Here is a 25,009-nt window from a genome sequence, read left to right on the forward strand (position 1 = left end):
ATATCATATAATGAAAGTGTCCAAGTTGCATGAAAAGCATTTTAGTAGGCATAATTTTAAATGTTTGCTGTTATGCTTTTTTACACCTTTGGTTTTCGTCAATATGTTTTAATCAAAATTGCAATGACATGAATTAAATGTGTAAGAACTTGTTTTAAATGACTGACTGTGTATGATATTTATTGGCAATTTGTACATGTTCTCTTTGAAATAACTAATACACACTCTTTAGATCTCGGACAGAACCAGTTCCTAGAATTATTAACGTCATGTATCAGTGCAGTCGCGTCATGTTTCCATGTCCTTGTGCGTTAATATATCAACAATTACGCGCGAATGCATTTATACATTTAAACAGTAATCCAACGTTTTCGTTATTGCATTTCGTATCATTTTCTAAAATTATCAATACAGCTACCCGATAAATAGTGTCGTTTTATTTGGAGCAAGTAAAGTCAATATTTAAAAACAATATAATTATATGACTTTTTTGTATCATATACAATATGTTTCGAGACTTTTAAAATAGAAGCCAAACAAAGAATTTCTAATAGAATGAAATATTGTGAAATAAAGAATTAGTTCAATCAGTAAGATGAACGTTGACGAACAAACGTTTTAAAGCAAATAACAAACGAGCAACTATGTGTGGTAGTTAACAGCTATCATGGATATAAATGCATTTTAAAACTGAAGCACATAACGGCATTGCTTTTGTATATAGATGGCCATTTTTTAATATACAATGTAACAACATAACGTAATGCAAAACTCTATGAAGTATTTATTTAGTGTGAAAGGGTTGTTATCTTTAAATTGTTCGTTAGATTTATTTCCACATAAATAAAAGTGTATGATAATAATCCATATAATTTTTGTTCTACAGTGTGTAAATCTTCCACATTTTTAGTTGATTTGATATTATTCTTATGCTAGATTACAATATAAGTGTTACGAGGTCTGTAAAGGGTTTTTTCGTAAAACATTTGTGTCATTTATTTGAGAATGCTCATACAGTATAGCTGAACATCGAATTGAAATTAACAATAATGTTAACTTTTTTTTTTAAAGAAAATAGTTTATGTCAGGTCTTTCTGTGTACATAACTTAATCTCTCCCCCCCCTGTTTTTCATTTGCAAAACAAATATTAAAAGATATAACAGTCAGCTTTCCATATATATGTTATACATTCTATTAATAGACAAAAAATAGTGAGAATGTTTACCAAAGTGCTACAACTTATAATTGGTCTAGTATGGTTAACAAATAGAATACACAGTTGCTCGTGTCCTGGTTCTCAACACCCGCAGAATCAATTCTGCTCATCTGATTATGGTAAGTTCTAGACTAAACTTGTACATCATATGGGCCGTCGTCGATCTTCTGCATGTTCTGCATGTATAAAAAACAGAACGTGAAAACGTTCCTGTCATTATAAAAGATATGAATAAAAAACCGAACTCGATTCAAAGAAAAAAAACATCAACGGCTTCTTCTGCCTTTTTTTAATTTAATCTCCAGTTTGATAGTACATGGATATCTCAGTATCAAAATTACAATTAAGACGATTTTAGTTTTGAAATAATTAATTTACCACACCTTAACAACAGCACACCATCTTCACCTGTATATGGAATATACATTTCCAAAATAATTAGGTTTTCAAGAGTTTACAGCTGCTACTCACTAGACTTAGTAGATCTTCAACACTGTCTTAGCAGAAAGTTGATGAACCAGGATTATGTCAAAGAACCTCTCGACCTTCTATAAAAAATGTTATCAGAAGATATCAAGACTTGTTAATAAATACTCCGGATCAACTTCGCAAATAATACACGATGGTATTAAAAAATATCTTGGTACTGTTGTTGTCCATCACCTTAATAAATTTTTATGGTACTTTTTAATTTATATATTTGAATATTCTGTTTACTGTTTTGTATTTTCCCCCCGGTAAAATCCATTTCAGATGGCTCGGAACATAAACACACAGCCATTGTGTTATGTTGTGTTGTGTTATGTTATGTTATGTTATTTTTTTTATCTTTTTCTTGTTATTCATTTCTTCGTTATAAATGTGTTATGTCTATTTGCCTTTTCATGATTCTGAGTTGAAATATTTTTTTGTTCTATAGTAATAGAGATCAGAACATAATTAAGACTGCTGTAACCCTCTTGTTTTTACATGTTTACCAGTTATGTCTGTGTATGTCGTTCACACATAGTTTTCAATATAATTATATGTGTACATACTAGAAACATATGGATACTTACAACAATATGCAACTATGAACATGCCAGGTTATTGAAAAACATACCAAAGTCAATAATCAATCTTAAGCATATGACAACTAATCAATTTCTCCTTTTTAAAAACATGAAACATGCATTGCGATATTGTATGAATACTTGATCTTGAATATTTTGTATGAAAAATTATACTTAATTTGGATAAACCAACACGATGGTTGAATAAGGAATGGTTAATTAGAGCAAAGAAACCTGTACAATGAGACCGTTTAAAATGTTAGAAAAATGAAAATTAGAAGAAAAAGATTAAAATATTAAAAATATTAAAAATGTCAATTAAAACATGTATACACAAATAAATGGATGTTTCAGGTGCTTTCTAAAAAAATCGTTTTAAAATGAAAAATTGCAGTCCACTTGACAAATACTTACACGGAACGATGGCGGATTTGTGGTATCTTTTGTCGTGCGTTTTAGGTCGAACAGATGACGTCGTTAAATGCAAATAGTTTTCAGATATTAATGCCATGATCGGTTTGTAGTATATTTTTCTTGTAAGAAGTGCCATCTCGAAGAAAATCTCGCACATACAAACAAACACTTATGTATTGAGTTCGATAGTAACAGAAAGCATATGAATTCTTGATCATTTGAACTGCCTCAGCGGGCAGGCAGCAACCCATTTGTTCAACTTTGGATGATTATTGTTGTATTGTAACTTCAAACTAATTGCAACAGAAAACGGTTTTGTCTTTATGTATAGCATTAAATACCAAATATACACAGAAAAAAGTCTCATAAAATCGAACTTGATGAAAACTCTAAATCGGCTTTTTGTTTTTTTCATTTCTTATTAAAATTAACATTGTAAGGAAAATAATTTCTGCCAAAAATTAGTCTTTTTTGACTTTTTTGTAATTTTCTTAAAATTTATGTAGATTACATGTATGATACTTTGATGAAGTGATGAATTCGTACTTGAATATATTGTATTATCTTCTGCTCGTGAAATGTACAAAATCAAAGTGTCATAGGTATTTGTATTATTCATTGGCGCTGTGACCATTATGAAAAAAATAATGTAAATATTTGGTAATGTTTATTTCTGTAAATTATATTTGTTTAGAATCTACTTTGTTTATTGCAACTTCAAACCACAAATGGAAGAATATATGCTTATTTATTTTTATAAAACGAAACGCGCGTCTGGCGTATTAAATCATAATCCTGGTACCTTTGATAAATAATTAGACTCTTAATCTTGACATGCCGACAAATTTAATGAATGGTCTACTACAGTACTTAATTATGAAAAATGGGTTGAAACTTGATAAAAAGATTTAAAAAAAAACAACTTTAGATTTGTTTGTTATACTCTAAAGACGAATAAAATCGAGAATAAATACATATTCTAATGCAATTAGTTTGTAACGATAATTTTCATTGGACGTTGATAAATGTTTTGAGGGGTTAGATTCCACGTTCTACCAGTCCGTAACTAAGAAAGCCACCATTTTGAATTCTGTTTTTTTGGGGATATGTAATTTCTCATAAAATAAACAAGATATTCACATTTTGAGCCACAAAATGTTCTTTTAGTCTATATTGAAACCATTCTGAAGCGTACGAAAAGTAAAAATACGTTTAGTATTCATGTTTGAAATTCAGAGTAAACACATGACGTCACGTTGTTTAATTGCTAAAGACCATGCAACAGTTTCGCGGACTTTTTCATTTATGCCATTGTTAAGCCAAAATATTTATTAAATGACATTTATTTTAATATGTGGCTTTAGAATGGAGATAACTGTATTGTATTTTAAGCTTGGCCTTCGTAAAACTTGATTTTACTGTCGCAAATATCCGTTTACCTATCTCCGCTTCGCGTCGCTAGGTAAACTCAATTTGTGACAGTAAAATCTACGTTTTACGAAGGCCAAGCTTAAAATACAATACAGTTATCTCCTAAATGTTGAATACAGGTGGTCAGGTTTTAATTTTGTATCAATTTCTCTTGATATTTCTGCCTTTTTTGCAGGGTAATCTTCCATTTCGAAAATCTTCATTTTAATTTTAATATTGTTTTTTTTTTTTATTTTCCTCAAGTAAGATTTAGTTGGACTTTTTTTGTCTGTACATACTTAGGGTATAATGCTAGTGATTAAAACTAGAACACCATCAGTTGCAATAAGTCGTGAGCGTCAAATATAGGCTAGATTGACGGAACTGCATATGACAGTTCGTTTGATGTGTTTTACCTTTTGATCTTTTGTCATTTGATTAGAGAACTTGAGATTTGACAACTGTCGTGTCATTCGAGTTCAGTATTTTTGTTATTTTTTTTTATTTACAATAATTTATGCGTTTTCAGTATTTTACGGCGTGGTAAAAAACGAAGAGTTTATATCAGGCCCAGTAGATGATACTGCAAACAATTTAGCGACTTGGAAATATACGTTTGAAGATATTTTCAAAATGAAGGTAACTATCAGTATAAAATACATTTAAAAAAATTCAAACTGATTGAATATTACATTTTAAACAACATAGTTAAAAATATATATATATATCATTGGTTCAATGATTACATTGATTTCCAAGTAAAATAAAAACCGATAATTTCACATGTGAAATATACATGGTTATTTCACTCTCTGGCATCATACAAAAATAGGCGTTGCCAAGACGTCGTCTACGGTGGATCACAACAAAGTGTGAATGCGTAGAAAAAAGATATAGTTCCTTACATGTTTTACATTTAATTTCTGTAAAAATACATTAGCCAATGTTGTAAAAAGAATAATTAATTAAAGAAGTCAAATATCGAAAAAATATGCAACTCGTGCGCGACCAACACTGATAATTAATTCTTGCAATATGCGCATTCATGAATTAATGTGTTGTTCGGTCACTCGTGGAATAATTTTCTCTACTTGAATTCTTCGATAAGTCATTTTATATTTATTGGTCTCAAATACAGGAATCACTCGATACAAATTTTGACGAAAATATATAGTTATCCCAATATAGGTTAGAGTTTTTCTTTTTCTTTATGTTGCCTTACAATTGTTGGTGTTACATGTACATGCATATACCATTGGTTGTATCGGACGCAAGCTGGTCAAATTAAGAATTCACGACGGTAAAGACAACGAATGATTGCTTTGCAGACATTCAAAAGAGAAGTCTCTATCATATACTCGTACACCAGAAATGTTTTATGTTGATCAGATTGCACAAAAACGATTCGGAAGTAAATAGACCAAAATCAGTGGAATCAGCAAACACTAACACTATAAACATGATTAAAGTGTTTTAAATTTATTACACTAAATAATTTGAAAAAACAGAGCATTCTATCCTGGAATATTATAAAGCAAGTTTTTAAAATTTGTATACATCACGCAAAGAAACAATGTGCATAAAATCGACCTGTTGGGCCCAAATATAGCCGGGAACAGACAAGCAATAGAGATCTTCATGCTATGACCATCGAGCGTGTGTTTTAAGTCAGGTGTAACGTAAAGTGTGAATTTGAAAGAATATACGACGACGGAAAACTTATTCTACAGGGTATCTGGTTCTAATTTGTTTATGGATATCTTTAGAGACGGGTAACTTCTACATATAAACCTCAATATGATTTATACCGTTAATAGCGTTGCAATAATAACTAGATTTGTAATTGCTAGCAATAACGGATAGCACACTCGTCCCCTTTTGCCAGGCGAGCGGCAGCCATTTTTTGAAAAGTCAATCAACGGTTTTAGACATGTTTATCAACATTGTTGTAAAATTTCATCTCGTTTTGAGCATTTTGATCTTTTTTTTAAATGTTTGCTGTTTCCATGGTAACAGTTAATATTTCAAAAATTCCAAAGACGGGTGCCCCTTTGGGGCATGCCACATTATCCACTAAGGTTTAATATATTTTATCTTATATTCCTTTAGAAAAATACAGCTTTAATGTATTTTCCCATAGGGCAATGTTAAACTTTTGCCTTGTTTCCATGACAATGACAGCCATTTTGGAATTTCTAAATATTGTCGGTATATCAGGGCATACCAAGAAACATTTCCATGCAGTGTCATCCAGTTGGGTCTTACAATGAAGGACTTGGAATTTTAATTTTTTTTTAACATTTTTACCGTTTCCATTGAAACGGCGGCTATCTTGAACAATGACATAGCAAGATGCACAACTTCACATGGGGGTCCTTATTATAGTAGAGCTCCATCATCATTGACCCATTTAGATTCCGAGAACTAGCGTGGACAAAAGGTGTGGAGGAGATTAATAAGAATAATAAGGAAAAAAAGAAACGTAGAATAACAATACGTCACCCCAACTCCGTTGAGGGTGCCATAACTAATGATAGAGTCAAACGAAACAGGAATGATTTTCCAATTTCAATTGAACGATTAAAACATATATCAATTGATGCATACAGCTATTGGGGTATCACAAACAACACAATGAAATGCAATTCTTACCACAAAAGTACAGTTTATAATTGATATTAACTAAATGCTGAACATTACGCATGTCATATAGTGCAGTATGAACCAATGTGCTTAAGATGGGAGGGAATTGTTGTTTTTGTTTAATAGTCTGGCCTTTTAAAGTCAAAATATCTTATTATATCTGATTTAATAATAATTATATAATGCGACTCATTTAAAACACAGGGAGTGACAGAAGAAGTTGGACAAGATGTTGTCATAGAAACAGCAGGGAATGGTGCTCTCTGTGGAGTTCGATTAGTGGTCGGAAATGGTTATATCTTAATGGGTAAATTCACCGTAAGATGCGGAACTAACTTATATATAACATGTATAAATTAGCAAATGAACTACTTTTAAAATTGGTAAAACTACAATATACAGTGAAACCTGTTCAAACCGAACGGGACTTGCGTTTTGTTCGGTTTTCACAGTTGTTTAGATTGAAGAGGTAAACGGAGGTCGACATTAAAATAATTTTGTCACTTAATGACAAGGGACCTTAGGTGACACAACAGAGGACAATTTGTGTTCATGATGATTTGATGCGAAGTAAAAATAAAGGTAGATGAAGATAGACGTAGTGTACCTTTTCCATATAAATCAAACGCCACTGCACCAATCACGAACCTCGTTGTGTAAATATATTAATCGTTCAATGATGTCCGACGTTGAGCGAGTTTGCTTTTTGATTCGAGATCGTTATTTTCAAATATTTGTCCAAATACGAGTTCTTGGACTAAACTGGTCACCAACTGATTGATACTCTGTCAAACGACAAGGGCAAAACAACAGCAAGATTCCAGTTTATTCTCAGACTTTATCGTTGATAAAAAGCAAACTGAAGAATTATATATAGGGCCTCTAAAAGGAATCCGGAATCCCGTAAACATAATTCAAAAGTCATTGATCTTATGTTGCACAATTTCTAAATGCAGTGCGACTCTTTAAAACTATCATTTAATTAAACAGTTTAGCTGCTGAATGGCATTAACGAATTTATGACCGTGAAAATTTGAGAACCGTGCATTTAATCGATCTTAGGGAAAGTTCATTCTTGTCATTTTCGGCGAATAGACTCAAACATGTTAATAGGTTTGTTATAACAACTCATCAATTCATTTAAGGTGGTATGGGAGTCTAAAATAAAAATGATAGAATTTGTTCATACTTTGCCAAAACGTAGTATCTATTGATACATGTCAAAAAATATAATGAAAATGATAGGTCACCGTGCATTTTCTCAAGCTACAGGACGGGACAAAATGACACATTTTGTATGGATTATACAGGAAAAAACACCATTTTGTGATTTTTTTAGAAACTAAACAAAATGATAGAATTGTTAAATACTTCAGGAAAAGATAGCTTTGGGATACTGCTTTGAGAATATCAAAAGAAAAGATAGGGTCACCGTACGTTTTTTCCGGCTAAAATACAAAATAGGAAAATTCCATGTAGAATCCTTCAGAAAATGCACTGTTTTAAAATTACCTCCCCTTAAAATGCCAATTTAAAAAAAACTAAAAACAACCAAAAATAGTTAATATTTGCAAAAATATTAATATTTATAAGTTAAATTCTTATAAATAGGTTCTTATAAATGAAAATTCACATTAAATATCTGCATTCCTGCATCAAATTTTGCTAACTTGATGGAAAATCTGGACCTTTGGTTTTTTATTTTTTACAATCCAAGATGAAGGAAGACACCCATACCATCTTAACCTCACATACCATCGGGGATACTCTGTTATCATTGCGTTTGTTTAGCATGTTTAGTTAAAGCATGCAAATAATTAAAAATACTTTTTTGTTTTAATGGCTATTGATCGATTTTTGACAGGTTATATTTCAATACATATTTACTAACTAGCCTTAAAAACACGTTCGGAATTCGGTGTTGACAGGGTTCTGTTTTTTCCGGTTAGATTAACATTGATTGATAGTGAAATTTTTTGGGACTTTGAAATTGTTCGGTTAAAACTTAAATTCGTTGGTTTTTTTTTTATCAGGAATCGGTTTACTCAGGTTTTCACTGTACAAATTTGAATAATAAGTTCAACGTTTTACTTGTTTAGCTTATTTTGATATGAGTGTCACTAGTGAGTCTTATGTAGACGAAACGCGCGTCTGTCTTAATAAATTACAATCCAAGTACCTATTCAACATTTAAAACAAATTAAAAAAAAAGTAAGGAAAACGAAGAAATCTATCATACTGTACGCTATTAAAAAAGGAGGATTACATGAAGGGTAATCCGTTTCTATAAAAAATAAAAATTGAATATTTTCAAAATTTAGAAAATCAACAATTTTAAACAATTATATTTTTGTCTTTTAGGAAGAACAAAGGCCGATGGAACGAAAACGATAGGATTGTGTGAATTCATAAGTCAAATTGGCAATTTGACCCCGTTTCAAATGGCTTACCTGTTTAGCAATGGTTCTTTTTCTTATAATGGAAACTGTAGAACATGTAGAAGGAGATGCGTAAGTATCATAGAACCAGCTTACCTTCTTTAACTTATAAAATATCAGTGGTTACAAGGGACATCATAGCGACCGGATTTAGCTAAATTAAATATCATAGCACACACGTAATGAATATGTGTCGGTTTGAACAAAATTGAAGTATGTGTCAACCAATTCTGTTTTTAAATCTCAATAACCCTTCGTTACTAGTGCATACAAAAACATTTTCATCGTATTAAATTACCCTAAAAAATGCATCGTACAATTTTGCTGACAGCAAAATATGCACCCGAAGTATTTAATAAATAATAAATTTTATTTCATTATATCTTTTAACATAGGAGGTAAGTATCAATAGATTATAGATAACAACGCCCTACATTTTTCATATGTAATAAAACTCATTGATTAATATAGCTACATATTTGAACATATTAAACCTTTGTCCAGTTACAATATACATGGTCAATATAGAAATGCATGAATAAAACAAGGTTTCCAACAACACACGGATTATATGTGTTTAGTAATCTGTAGTTATTATGATGATGAGGTACAAAAATGAAAATACGCAGGTCATTATTGCATATCTTAAAACACATTTCATTGAAACATGATACTGTACATGTTGTTTCTTCATAAGTTATAATAATTTAGGAACAAACTTTATTTCAACATTTTTTGTAAACACGCATGATATACGTAATTAACTCGCAGAATTTATTGTTTGCATCACAACTATATCCATTGTATCTACACTAGATAATATCATATTAAACTGAAGCATATCGTACAAAAACCACAGTTAACTATAAACTTTCTGTTTTCAGAAAATTGGTCCAGAGTCAAGAGATTGCAAATATGATCCTTTCAATCCAAATAATGGTACTATCTGCCTTGCTAAAAATGCACTTTGCCTACGAGAAGGACGGCAGTGCCGCTGGATTAATAATGAAACATGTTAACGACCTCATGTCATCAACATGCGAACCCCAATGGCTGACTGAAAGCACTTGAAATTATTAAATTGAGTTTTAAGCCTTTTAGTACCCAATTTATATAGTTTGTTCTTATGTTGTATAATTACACCTCGTTCCCGACTTAAGAAAGGATTCGTGCCAACAAACTGGTTTACTCCCGCCACTTTCTGTTTGTGTTGGTCCCCAGTCAGGTGCCTGTAATTTGGTAGTAGTTGTGTGTCCTATTTTGGTATGAAGACAATAAAAAAGGTCAAATAAAACAAGAATTCTAAAAAAATGTTCACAAAAGGTAATATATGCGGAGTAAGAAGATAAATCTGGATGTTTCAAATAATCCAACATATAAAACAATGTTGTTAATTTACTTTCAATGAACATTTCAGTAATTTTTCATGTGAAAACAAAAGTTGTGCCTACTGAGCTGATGATAAACTCGGGGACTAAACATCCACCATTCACATATTTATAGTGGTTGTAAGGATATGCTGAACCTGCAAAATATGCCGGGATGATAATAAATTATAATGCAATTATTTTGTTTCGATGGTTCTGATTGGATGACAGTTAGCGTAGAATTCTCTATCTCCTTGTCTGTAACTAAGGAAGCCGACATTTTGAATTGCTGAATGTATTAACATGTAATTTCTACAATAATAAGCCAAAAAACTCACATGTTGCACATAAAAATCTTCTTTTTATGATTTTTTTTTTACGTTATGAAGCGTCGCAAAGTAAACTAAATTTGCGACAGTAAAACTACCGATGGACGTCCTTAAAGCTTCAAATACAATACAGTTATCTCTTAAGTACGCTGGTAACGCAGTGACACTCGAATCAATTGAAAGGCTAAACAACTTCAAATCTAAAGAGCATTATAAACCGATTTTTTTAAAATGTTTACGGTCTCTGTTTTCTACTTTTGAGTTGTATAACATGTGACATGTCGTGTATTTAATAACTTTCTATAAAGTATTTGTTAAGTTTATCGTTGAATGATTTAATTGTTGACACTTGATTTCTATGTTTTGCTCTTTTTATGAGATCTTTTTTATGCCACACATCTGCTGGTTTTGTTGTCGTGATATATCACTTGGTGCAAATGATGGGGACATCTGTTTTGCTATTACCTTATATCAGTACTTGCAAAGTATATTCTATGATAATAATGAGGTTAAACATAATAGGTTTACGCAACCCTGTGTTTGCTAAGAGTTTAGCTAAATTGTATTTGTGTATTAAACGTGACCAGCATAACGGGTCCTTCACAAACCCTGTTACTCTCAACAGTCATATGTATAAGAACAAAATAAAATGTGTGTCTCTTTACTTGTGACTTATTGATGTACTTTGCCCTGTTTTTAAGCCGGTATTGTTTTCTCTTAATCGATTCATGACTTAGAACAGCGGTATACTCCTTTTTGCCTTATTCATAATACACATGGTATCGCCAGACATGCCAGATGGGTATGTATGTAAGTGCTGTTAAAATTAAAATTAGTTTATAAGTGTTGTTCGGCTTTGCATCGGTCTTGAAAGTATATAAGCTAGCCTCCTTAGCTGCTTTGTATTTGTTGTACTGTTACACTACTACCGGTTTGTGAACCGGGACGGTTGAAAGCTTGATAACATGTTTAACAACGCGACAGTCATCATGTGTGTGTTTAAAATCAGTTAGTTATAATTCAGTAGTTTTCGCTAGCTTTTGTTTATAATATATCTTTCTGTTAATTGCCTTTAAACATAACCAGGCCGAAGTCTTTTCCATTTGAATGGTCTTACATGTTGTTAATTCGAGGCCTTATAACTTAATATGCGGTATTTGTTCTGTACATCTAATTATTGAAGGACATACAGTGATTTATAGATGCCACCTATTTTGGTCTTCCTATTACTTAACAACCGATTAAGCAATCTTTATATGAGGAAGATTATTTTTTTGAGAATTTCAAATAATTTTCAAAGTTATTATGAAATAAAATAAAATCCTTTTTTTAATGCCAAAGCAAAATCAAATATGGCTTCTTTTGTAATAATTCTCTCGGGTATTACTCGTTCATCCATCTAATACCAAAAATGGTATCAAAGATGTAATTACGCCGCAAGTACAAATTTGTGTAATGGTATTCATGAAGGTTTTGACAATTTATGTCTCTTCAGTGCTGCTTGAGATCACAACTATAATTGAAAATTCAAATTCTTAGTCACACGTTAATGTCATATGAAACGAGCTGCGAGTGGTGAAAAATAGTGTTTATCCATTTTTTGAACCAATGCATGTATATATCATAAACTTAGTCCTCTGTGCACGAATTTCTCATTTTGTATGCAAATATATCGTTTAATCGTCTTTTTTTCTCTCTGTCTGTTACGATTTAACAAATATGGCTGCTTATTAAATGCCGTGTTTTGAAGCCGAAGTTTACCAATTGTCACCTTAAATACCGAAAAGCATGGGTATTGAGCACGTGTTTAACATGTTTTCTCGTTTTGTTCATATAAATTAGACCGTTGGTTTTCCCGTTTGAATGGTTTTACACTAGTAATTGTGGGGCCCTTTATAGCTTGTTGTTCGGTGTGAGCCAAGGCTCCGTGTTGAAGGCCGTACTTTAACCTATAATGGTTTACTTTTTAAATTGTTACTTGGATGGAGAGTATTCTCATATGCACTCACACCACATCTTCCTATATCTATCTACAATCAGATAATTGTTTATTTTAATGACAGATCTATGCGTATTGCGATCACCGGATTTTTACGAGGAGGGTTGCGCTCATGGGACTATACATACGGAAAATATGTCGCCAAATTGCTTCCTAGAAATAGCAATTAAAAATTAGTAAACTTCTTCTAAATGTGGACAAATTAAAGAATTTTCCTCAGCAAATAGTATTTGTACATAAGTTGTATAAGAAAACTATCCATTTAGTTATAAAAAACATATGCAGACTTTTTTTTAATTTGAGTTTTTTTATGACTTTAAAGGAAAAAAACAGCACTTCATATTTTACCGAAGCTGTTGGTTTACCTTCACCAAGAACGCTCAAAGCTGAATATTTGAAAACCAAGGATGCCAAGGACTTTACAATATTGTAAAGTTAATAAAACCAAAAAATGGTTGCAAATCAAAACCTGACGAGCAATAGGATTTAATCATTAACTAAAGGTAGATTTTATAAGTACAACTCCCAAGTTTTAAAATGCTGTAACTTTCTTAATAATGCTTGACAATGTATAAAAGTGGTAGTTTTGGATAGCTAACAGATTACTCTTCCAAATTAATGCAATGTTAGTATTATGTAACTAATTATAGTGTTAACTGTGTCTAAACTATTTTTTACCAAATTTCCGCTTTCAAATGAAATAAAATTTGGCATAGGTATCCCAAGAGGGCTGATTTTATTATATGTTGTGTTGTTCATATGGCCATTATCTACAAAAGGTTGTCTTAGATTTCAGATAGAATGTATAAAACAAATTTTACACCTAATTAAACATTATCTTCTTTTATATGGTTAGGATGTTTACACTAATTAGAGATTTATGAGAGAATGGAATACCATAGAGACAATCTGAGACACCCTTTTGAAGCCAATGATGTGTTGGTTAAGATTTTGCCAATAATTACATAAATATTGATTACATAATGATTGCGTGCATAATAAAAATATTGCATTCATTTAAAAGATTAATCTGTTATCTATCTATTTATACCTCTTTTATTATTTTCTATGCATTCATAAGAAAGTTACAGCATTTCAAAGGTTAGTGATTGGAATTTAGAATATTGTCAAAATTTTACTACAGCAAATTCTAAATAAACAGTATCCGTATTACTCCTGCAACTTCTTTAACCATGCAGGATCTTCAAACAAAAGTGAAATTTTTATTGAAAACATAAGACATACATGTAGCCCTCGGGTTTTAGATTATACTTCGTCATTTGTTTACAAATAGACATGTTACGAAAAGGTATATTCACGACGCTGATGTTGACAAATTACATTTTAAATGTGGGGATGTGTCAAAACACAAAAGAGATTACCTGTGTATACATTAAATATAATTCAAAAACCTGCATTGATCCTTTTGGAGGAAATTCCATATGAAACGAATATTCAATAACATTTTTACCAAAAAAAATATGAGAAATAGATAGCAATGCAAACAATTAGAGAAAAGGGGGGTGGGGGGTGGGGGGGGGGTGGGGGGGGGGGGGCGTTCATGTGAATGCAGTAGACCTAGATATGCGGGGCAACGGAGTCATGGGGTACATACGAATGTAAATTCTTCGGCGAGCCCTTAACAGGTCTTTCAAACAATCTGGTATTGTAATCTAGTTTATACCTAGTCCTGAATAAGTTTCTTACGGTAATTTCATGTTCCGATCCACTTGTTTACCATCTATTTTTTTATTTAACGGGGTCTATTTTAAAACACCTTAAACAGGATTTTGTTTTACAATTTCAACTTGAAACATGTTGCATTATAGTTTAAGGACATTTACTCTCGATCATGTAGCTTCGAATACATGTATTTTTTCCCTTTATTTCCTTACAACTTTGTCTTAATTTGAACAGTTACAGCTCAATTTGTATTTTCTGTATAAGGGGTTTGTGATTTATTGATTGTTGGTTGCTGTACATCCAGTGGTAAATATTTCATGCATGTTCAGAACGGTAAGAGATTTGTGTAACACATGCCCCACTACTCACCGGTTGAACATCCCTGCAGCGTTTCAAATGCATGATAGCATAATGACTTTGCATGTACATCTTAACACCACATATGCATATATTTTGTATTTTATAAATTCCGGAAACGTTTGGTGGAAATTCGCCAACCGTTTCATTAAGAAATGACTATAGTAAAATTAACACCGATGATCGATGGGTCTTTTTTTCTATTTAAGATAACAACGCTGGGGGTTCTTTAAAAATATTTATGGCGTTTTTATATCAAATCTGGTGGATGCATACCTATAACTACTCTACGGCGGTACCTTTTTTCAGGGAGGGGGAGGGGGCAAGGATTCAATTTTGAAAAAGAGGCAGGACAGGCGTTTCGAAATTTTAAAAATGGCAGAATGATCAACTTCACACAAAATAGGCAGGATGACAATTCATGTTAAACAAGGCTGAAAAAAACTAATAAAAAGTCCGAATAGAATAAGGCGATAAAAAGGCAGGACATATAACAAAAATTATAAAGCCCGCAATACTTTTCATTAACCTGTCCTAAGTCAGGGGCCTGTAGTTCAGTGGTGGTCGTTAGCTACTGTCTGTCATATGTGTTCTTCGAAAATGTTTACCCCTACAGACGCCACCAACTTGAAAGCTTAACCACAAGTAGAAAGAAGAAAATTAAAAAAAAAAAAATTCTATATCAGAGTGTCGGATATATGTCGAACGCGCTATACAGAACTTAAAAAACTTTGAAGTCATTGGAAGCTTATGAAGACACCCGAGAGAGAAAAATCAATCAGACTATAGAGCTCTGTGTATGATTAGTGGAGCGACAGAATGAACTTTTTCAGGAACTGTAATACAACAATAAAATTAATATCTATTTAGCTTAACATGCTTAATATGTATATATTATCAATCTATAATCGAATGAACTTGTATAACTCTCAGCCCCCCTTTTTTTCTTCTAGCCCACCACTCCTGCACGAATACACTTTTCATGTCTTATGATAGCCAGAAATGATATCATAAAAGCAATTACCATCCTAGGATGTTACATTATGATGTTCTAGACAAATGTGATTTGAATTTACCAAGACGCACAAGATTTAAAGTTTACCTGTTTAAATTATAATCAATGTTTTGACACCGTCCCTTAATTTAAAGTCTAATTTGTCAACCTCAGCGTCGAGTATATACCTTTTCGTAACATGTCTAATAATATGACCATGAGCGTATCTGACTGATATTTTTAATTGAGAAACGTACTTCCAATTCATTAAATGTATCAAGAATTATATTAATTCAGATACTGGCAGACGGAGAAATTCAAGTTATGGCCATTAACCTATAGTTCAATAATCAGTAACATAATAAAAGAGAAGAGAACTGCAAACCTAAACATAATTTGTATTTCTAAACAGTTTATTAATCCCTAACTAAAGAATAAGCGATTTCCGTGAAACCATCTGTTATGTAATGCTGTAATTCTGTATTCAATGCATAACATTTACTTGAAAATATTCATACTTATATTGGTTAACAAAAGTATGTTAAAGCGATTAGATGAAGCGAGGTTTTTTAAGGTTTCTTTTTGTGCAACCATTTTGGCTTTTTTAAAAAGTACTGTCGTGCGTAATCGCCGAAATGCGAACTTCTTCATGATAAGTTTAATACGTAGAGTTCAAGCACATATTATGTTCTACAAAATAAAACCTTGATAATTCAATGTCTATTTGAAAAATTATTTCCTAACAGATCCCCAGAAATTAAAAAAAAAATGAAAATATATCAAAACAAATATTGTGTGGTAGTATTTTATGCTGGGCAACATTCCAGTATACCACATATCAAGAAAGATGTTTATGAAATTATTGCCAACAATTATTGTATTAACATGGTGTACCAGTGAGGTACATGGCTGCTACTGTGCCTTTTATCAACATCCACAAGAACAATTCTGCTCAGTAGATTATGGTAAGTTCTCGAAATCATGAAACTTGCACCGAGGTCTTTGAAAAAAGTATCAAAATAAGAAGATCGTGTAAATGAAGCCAACAGTAGTATACTGTTGGTCAAAAGTTATAAATCGATTGAGAGAAAACAAATTCAGGTTACAAATCAAAACTGAGGGAAACACGTCAATTATAGGAGTAAAATAAGGAAACAACAGAAACACTGACGTGCAACCAAAAGCCTAATGACATTGCAACACACACTGTAATTACATATAAAATAAGAACTGTCACTTTCCTGATTTAGCACAGGAAATTGAACTAAAGAATTGGGAGTTGGACCTGGTTAATGACTAAATAAACCTAACACTAGTATGACAATGTTAAATATAACATTAGAATGGCAACATTACATGACATGACTACAGTACAAACATATGCAAAAATATTCAGGACTGAGAAATACACAAATAACCAATACAAAAGAACTTTTAGACAAAAAGTCATGCAAATAGTTATCAATGCTTGTAAAAGGATGTCCATTTTTAAGTAATTGTTCGACAGCCAACTTTGAGCGAAGTACAAGTACGTCTAGTGAGATGTGTAAAGAAAGTTTTTTTTTAAACTTTCAAAGAGCGGAATAATCCAAACTGCCTGTTAAGTTTAGAACTTTTAATCTTTGATCCAATATCTTAACTTCTGAAATTTTACCTTTTTGGTGAAAATTTCAAAATTTTCAATTGTGTAGAATTTTGATATTTTAAAACTTTGATCAACATTTCAAACATTTCTTAAAATTTTAAATTGATAACTGTTTCACGGATCCGTTCCGTTTGTCATAGAAATTAGTATGAAGTTGTCCATATATGCCATTTTTTAGGAAAAGATCAAGATATGAAACAGTCCTTCTACTATCAATTAGTATCCTTCATGTCAGTTTCATTGGCATAGAATTTAAGAGATGCAAGTATTGGTTGATCTATGGTAATGGACATCATCAATATATCGGAAGGTTAAATGAAATAATTGCGCAAGGTGCTTTTTTTTAAAGGACTTCTGCTTCATACGAGTACGAAAACAAATAGGTCAGTAGGGGTGCACAAATAGTACCCATTGTAATACCGGCTGTCTTTTGAAATATTAATCTTCCAAATTCAACATATATATTGTCCATCAAAATGCCCAGCATGATCATAATATCATCTTCAGTATATGCTCTGGTAGTTTCAGTGTGATTTATATAAAAAAGCTCTGTTTAATGAGATAATAAAGTCGATTTTCCAGCTGTGTATGGGTAATATTAGTGTGAAGCGTTAAAAAAATAAAAGTCTTTATGTTGTTGCAAAATGGCAGAGATTTTGACCTTAGATTAAGTAGTAGATCTTTTCATTTTTTGAGAATCCACATCTGGTTAACACAACTGATAGAATATATCTCATCACATTATGTTTGATGACCCCTTCTATTACTTTAGAAAGAATAGTAGTCAGAACTTTAGAAAGATGATTAGTCTTAAATGTTGATAATCTAGCAATGTATCGTTCTTTATATGAAGTTTTGTAAAGTTTTGATTTCCAGTATAACATGATAATGACGGTAGACTTTCTTTGATTTCTTTGACATTGAAACAAAAGAAAGGACCGATTTGTGATTTTGGAAAATTTCATCTTTGGTAAATAATGTTTAAGAAAATGAAGAATATGAAGGATAACCAAATATTTATTCCGAACTCTGTTGTGAGACATGGCTGATAACGACTTTTGTATATGAAGACAATATTTTAAAGGCTTAATCTGCTGGAACAATGACATATTTGTCATGTAAGAGGATAAATATTCCACAACCTCCATTTTCTTAAAAGGGTCAACAACACTTGTGCTCAAAGTACGTCGTTGTTTCTTAATGCATGATCTAATAGATTTGATCAATTAAGAAAAAGTTTCTAGGTCTGGTTAGCATGGCTTGAACTTTACTCTTTTTCTTGCATAGTCCTCAACTGCATCCATGAGAAACCTGAATTATTTTTTCAGTTGATTGGCTAGGGATTTCTATATTTTACTCCCCTGGCTTACAACTTTTTCAGGTGTTTATTGGTAATGATACCACGGTTGTCAGTTATTATCTGACCAGGTGGACTATAAATGTATTGCAATTGTGACGATGCACAAGTGCAATACACCTTATCGCTATTTGTCCGCCATTACTGGATATCACACAGGTTCCCGTAAAATTTTGACGTCATAAAACAAAATATCTGACGTCTTATCCTTAAATCCATTGGATGTGTACAGATTGATAATGACTGTGTATGACGTCTTAACCTTAAATCCATTGGATGTGTACGGATTGATAATTAAGTCTTAGATGCATGTTTTTTTATTAGTTGTTAGTGGTTTTTAACTAGCTATCAGATAACTTTGAGTACTCTCGGAGCTGTTCATTGTGTCTTTTTGTGTCGGGATGTATAAGTATTGAATTGTTTTGCATTGTCTTATCGGAGCCTTTTATAGCTAACTATGCGATATGGGCTTTGCTCATTGTTGAAGGCCGTACATTGACCTATAGTTGTTAATGTCTGTGTCATTTTGGGCTCTTGTGGACAGTTGTCTCATTGGAAATCATACCACATCACCTTTTTCATACATGTATTTTTTTTATTAACAATTAATTAAAAGCTAGTATTTATATTAGTAATATAATACCTACACAATATTGCATGATGTTTTCAGCATTATATGGTAAAGTCATCACCGAAAAGTTTATACCTAGTTATCGTGACAATACAACGAATTTTAATATCCCAGATGGCTGGAGGTACAAAGTTCGTATAGTATATAAAATGAAGGTAGGAACAGTATTTCACTGAATCGCAAAATGCTTATTCTATGAATGTTATGAGTTTTGAACCAAACCTTATGTCCGATTTAGAGAAAAAAATACGTTTAATATTAGTCTCTTTTAACCTACTTGTCCAATAAATTCACCCGCATTCTTAACTATCACAGTAAATAGAACAAATGACGTGCACGTTTATGCATACTATAAACGTTTAATCTCCAGTGCCTAAATAAAACAAATCCTGATTTATATTATTTTATTGTATACAGATCCGTATATGTATTAGGTATACACATCAACTTTGTTATGACGCCCTATGATTTACAAATTATTATATGTTACAGACACTTAGAATTCCAAACCCTATGAAAAGTTCGCCTTCGGTTGATTAAGCTATTTTTGTTTAGGTACTTTTGGTTAATAGCGCGGTCAGTACAAATGGCTTTCAAATATTCGTCTGCGAGCCTTCCGGATGAATATAAATCCAGGAAAGCGCTTCGGTTGCACGAAATATATGACGTGTATATACAAATAAGATGTGGTATGATGGCCAATAAAACGACTCTTTGAAAGAGACAAAATGACAGTCATTTACAACTATTGGTCACCATACGGCCTTTAACAATGAGCAAAAACAATACTTCATAGTTCGCTATACAAAGCCCGGAAATGACAATATGTACAATTCCAACAAGAAATTAAATGGCCTATTTTATTCATGTAACACATAACCGACGACAACCGCTGAGTTGCAGGCTCTTGACTTGGGACAGGCACATACTATTTCGTTTTGTTCTTTGTCGTTGTCATAAACGGTTTCTAGCGTGTCAAAAATGCCAAAATATAACGTCGTATTTCGTTTATCTTATTTCAGCATTAATCGTATATTACTGAAAGTCGCAGTTCAATCTGATTTTGTGAAATTACACCTGAGTAGGTTTCGGTGGCAAATATAAAAAAAAAATCTATATTTTGATTTACAATTTACTGTCGTACATAACAGGGAGTGAAGGAACGTGTAGGTTCAGATGTAGTTTTGAAGACACCAGAGGATAGCTCGGCATGTGGAGTTCGTTTAACGGTTAATGAGTCATATATCATATTAGGTAAATATGGAGTTTATTATAATTATAGTAAATGCCTTCGCAAGAATGAAATGGCTGTAATTAGAAGTGTTAAGTTGAACTTAAAAGAATTTCCTTTGTTCAAAAATATACGATGTAGCATGCGGCACAACAAAGAAACTAAATACAAACACATGCAAAAAGGGAAAGGTAACAATATGAGTAAAATGAAATAAAGAAAATGAATGTAACACGTCACTAGATAGAAAATGCCGTATTTATAGATTATCAGTGATCATCTCAACGAGATCATTTTTTTTTATCGCTAATTTAACCATGACCACGTCAAGTTCATGTCCATTTCATGTCAATTTCGTTAGCAACGCCACGTGCATGCTTAGTTTCTAGCGATAATTTTCCATATCAAGCGAATAGAATGATATGAAAATTATCACAAAAAACAATCAAAAGAAAAATGCTCAAATTAGCGATAAACGTATTTAATTGATGGTTACTTGTGTGATATCACAAACTATGTGTAATCGAAACAATAGATGGTTGTGGCCATCTATATATTTCTTGTGTGTGGTACCAAAAATGTGCGTTAATCTGGTTGGCTTATGCAGCATCATAAGACGATCATAAGACGATATTACGGCATTTTCATTGAGTATTTTTAAGTATATTGCTGCATTTCAATAAATAAAAAAAACACTCACACATTTTTAAACTCACAATCTTCTTTTTGTCAATTTTTGCTACATTCTAAAAACAAAAAAAAGTAACATCTCTGATGATTAAAAAAAGGTCATATGACGTCGAACTGGAATGTTCAAAACACAAGATCATCAATTCAATGATTTTTTTTAAAAATTCTAACACATTGAGAGTGTTGACCATAAAAAGCTTGAGAAACTTATGAGAATGGGATATGGCTTGATTTCAACTTTCGTTATTTACTTTGAATAGATAGAGAAAACTCGCCACAAGCTCGTTCATTATTATTGTAAACCAACTTATTTTCGCAATTGATTTATAATTTCGACTTTCCCAACTGGAAAACTATTGGGAAAATGTAAAACTTGGAATTTGAGAATGTCGAAATTAAATCATCGTGAAATAGGCTAGAGAGGACTAAATGCGAAAATAAGTTTATTTACAGTATATTGAAATCGTGTTGATATCAAGCAATATCCCTTTCTCACTCGTTATGAAACCTATATTTTTATCTGAATCGGACATTTAATATATGTCGGAGATATTAACAGAAGAAACGTCATAATAAGTTAAAAAACGTTTTGGAAGGAATTTAAGGGTATGATGAAGATAATTAAATGAAAGAATAACAACCTACATCAAGAATTTTGTCAAACAAAGAAGTTGACGATGGAATTCCCCAATTATAAGCAAACCCTTTCTAGCGCAGTGGCAATGAATTTTGTGCCTATGACAAAAATAATCTAGTTACAAATTGTCATGCTTTGTTTATTAAAAGGTGCAAATGCTATTGATGGAACGAAAAGAACAACGAGCTGTAATTTTATAAGACGGCTCAGCGATCTTACACCTATCAAAGCATTTTATATGTTTACCAGCGGCGCCTATTCATACGCCTTAAACTGTAGAAGAGGATGCAATGTAAGTAATAAACATACAATAACAAACATTTTTTTGGCATAAATCAAAGATATATATATAATCTCTTATTTCTAAAATATAGCGGGATGCAATATTATTTTATAACTGAACAGTATATAACATGTATAACGGCTAAAATAAGCATATAATAACTGTCATATACGCTATTAATATTACGTTATGGAATAACCGTTTCACAAATGATATCGGATATGTTCCTTACGTCGTAACTACAATCCCCTTCCCTCTCATGAATGTGACCTACCGAATTAGATTATTTACCGGATTTGTAATCACATAAGCAACACGACGTGTGCCACATGTGGAGCAGGATCTGCTTACCCTTCCGGAGCACCTGATATCACCCCTAGTTTTTGGTGGGGTTCGTGTTGTTTATTCTTAAGTTTTCTATGTTGTGTCGTGTGTGCTATTGTTTTTCTGTTTTTCTTTTCATTTTTAGCCTTGGCGTTGTCAGTTTGTTTTAGATTTATGAGTCTGACTGTCCCTTTGGTATCTTTCGTCCCTCTTTTAAATGTATTGGTTCAAGGCATGTTAGCAGTGCAATCTAATCAAATTTTATAAACGTTTATGTCTAATCAATTGATGGTCCGTCGCTTTTGTGTTTTGCTATATCAGATACACGGAAGTATGTGCCAAAACAAACCCACACAAACAATACATAAATAAGCTTGTCACCGTTAGTAATTTTAATGGTTTTTTTTTATATAGCTCCGTTCTTTGAAGTATATCATTTATGTGTTTCCTAGTATGCATTCCCCATTTTCATTTGTGTGGATGAACAAAATCCGTCCATATGAATGAGACTAACCCCTAAAGGGGACATACAAATTAAGACATATACACGGATTTGTACGTACCTGAGCAACAAACCGAATAACACATGTGCAACAAGATTACATTACTCTTGCGGCGCGCATAAGATCACCGCAGTTTGGGGTTTCCGTTGTTCAGTCTTTAGTTTTATACTTTAGTCTTATTGTGAGGTACTGTTGTTTACTTATTATATGTAATATGTTTGTTTGTTTAGTTTACACATCGTTGTCAATATAAAGGAACTGCATGCGACTGTCATACAAGTGAGAGTTTTAGCAAGCTATAACACCAGGTTAAATCTACTTTTGTTTACATAAGTCAAGTCTGTATTAGGTCAGGAGAGGTGTTATCCATTGGTTTGATGTGTTTGAGGTTGAGCTTTGTATATTTTACTTTTTAAACTTTAATATACTTTATAAATCTAGGCCTATAAACTCTCAAATATCCTTTTAGAAACAACAGTCACTGCATTAACACTTTCTTTTTTTTCTTTCAGAACCTGAACGTAGACTCACTAGGCATAAGAGGTTGTAAATATAATGCAAGTTCAAATACACTGTCATACTGTCTTGCAAGAAACGCTTTGTGCAAAAGACAAGGAAAACAATGCATTTGGTTTAATGACAATAAATGCTAACTTAATTGTTATGCATCAATTCGCTCGTGTATGTATTAATGTATTTGATTTCAAAGAAAGAAATCTCTGTATTACTGAAAAAAATACAAATTTGTCATATCATTTACTAATCTTTATTATCGGCACATGTACATCGTTCGTAAATATGAACCAACATAGATATATATCGTTTATGTTCAGGTATTTAATATCCTACCTTTTATGGTAATAAAAATTTTCAGAAAGTATAAGTTACACACTGTTGTCAAGTCATAATGATGATGTCAATTCTGGGAAATAATATTAATTCGCTCCAGTTTTTTGCCTATACATATATTTTCTTTCTATGAAATGATACCAAATCACTAACGGGAGAAATAATCTTCCAATCTCTTTAAATAAGGGCTGGGGCTGGCATGTTAGTAAATGCTAGTAGTCCTTTGTAAATGTATGTTACTTATTGACATTATTATTTGTTAGTTGCCTATCCCAACATCGGCCACGGCTTTCTTTATAACTAAGTTTAAATTTTGTTGATATCTCACAAAATCCTGCTACTTCGTTAAGTGTTACCTCCATTTCTGCTGAACTAGTATTCATTTTTGTGTATGGAACTACGGCTGTTGCATTTTTACGTTGTGCTGATGATCCGTTTGTGGCCTTGTTTTCTACTCTTTGGTCGGGTTGTTGTCATTTTAACACATTCCACGTTTCCATTCGAAACGTTATTTATGGCGTCATTTTTTTGAACATCGTTCTTATGCACAGGAATACATTATCATAATGAAAGATTTGAAACACTTAACATACTAAAAAGACGTAAATCTTTATTTATAAAAATACATAGACCTTTTATGTGATTTATGTTTGTTTTTCGATCGTTTCATCAAGTTTTGTATATCCAGAATCTAAAATTTTTGTTGTGCGAAACAAATACAAATTATTTGAACGAAAATTGAACTTACATTATTTTAACAGTTTTGACAACAAATCCGTCAATAAAGCTTAAAAAAAACCCAATAGCATACCAGTACATTGGAATGACGTAAACGAAACGGATAAAACAAATAATAAAATGTGCAACCTTAAATCAAATCTGTATTACTGCATGTTGATGCAAGCATACAATCTATGTTTTTCATTTGTCATATTCCGTTCGAGTCATTTAATTTT

General features: G+C 32.0%; 1 protein-coding gene across 1 annotated transcript; it reads left to right on the plus strand.

Moving 5' to 3' along the window:
- Nucleotides 1-1,218: 1,218 nt before the first annotated feature.
- LOC134681874 (metalloproteinase inhibitor 3-like) lies at nt 1,219-10,256 on the plus strand. The gene is made up of 5 exons (XM_063541519.1): nt 1,219-1,336; nt 4,623-4,732; nt 6,941-7,043; nt 9,098-9,246; nt 10,059-10,256. The coding sequence occupies exons 1-5, from the start codon at nt 1,219-1,221 to the stop codon at nt 10,191-10,193; spliced, it is 615 nt and encodes a 204-aa protein (XP_063397589.1). The 3' UTR covers nt 10,194-10,256.
- Nucleotides 10,257-25,009: the final 14,753 nt, after the last annotated feature.

This window comes from Mytilus trossulus, chromosome 8 (assembly GCF_036588685.1).
Source record: "Mytilus trossulus isolate FHL-02 chromosome 8, PNRI_Mtr1.1.1.hap1, whole genome shotgun sequence".
NCBI classification, from domain to species: domain Eukaryota; kingdom Metazoa; phylum Mollusca; class Bivalvia; order Mytilida; family Mytilidae; genus Mytilus; species Mytilus trossulus.

Coding starts and splice junctions, on each gene's coding strand:
- LOC134681874 (XM_063541519.1), top strand. CDS start 1,219: ATGTTTACCAAAGTGCTACAACTTATAATTGGTCTAGTATGGTTAACA. Junction 1,337..4,622: donor ATTCTGCTCATCTGATTATG/GTAAGTTCTAGA, acceptor ATGCGTTTTCAG/TATTTTACGGCGTGGTAAAA. Junction 7,044..9,097: donor AAATGGTTATATCTTAATGG/GTAAATTCACCG, acceptor TTTGTCTTTTAG/GAAGAACAAAGGCCGATGGA.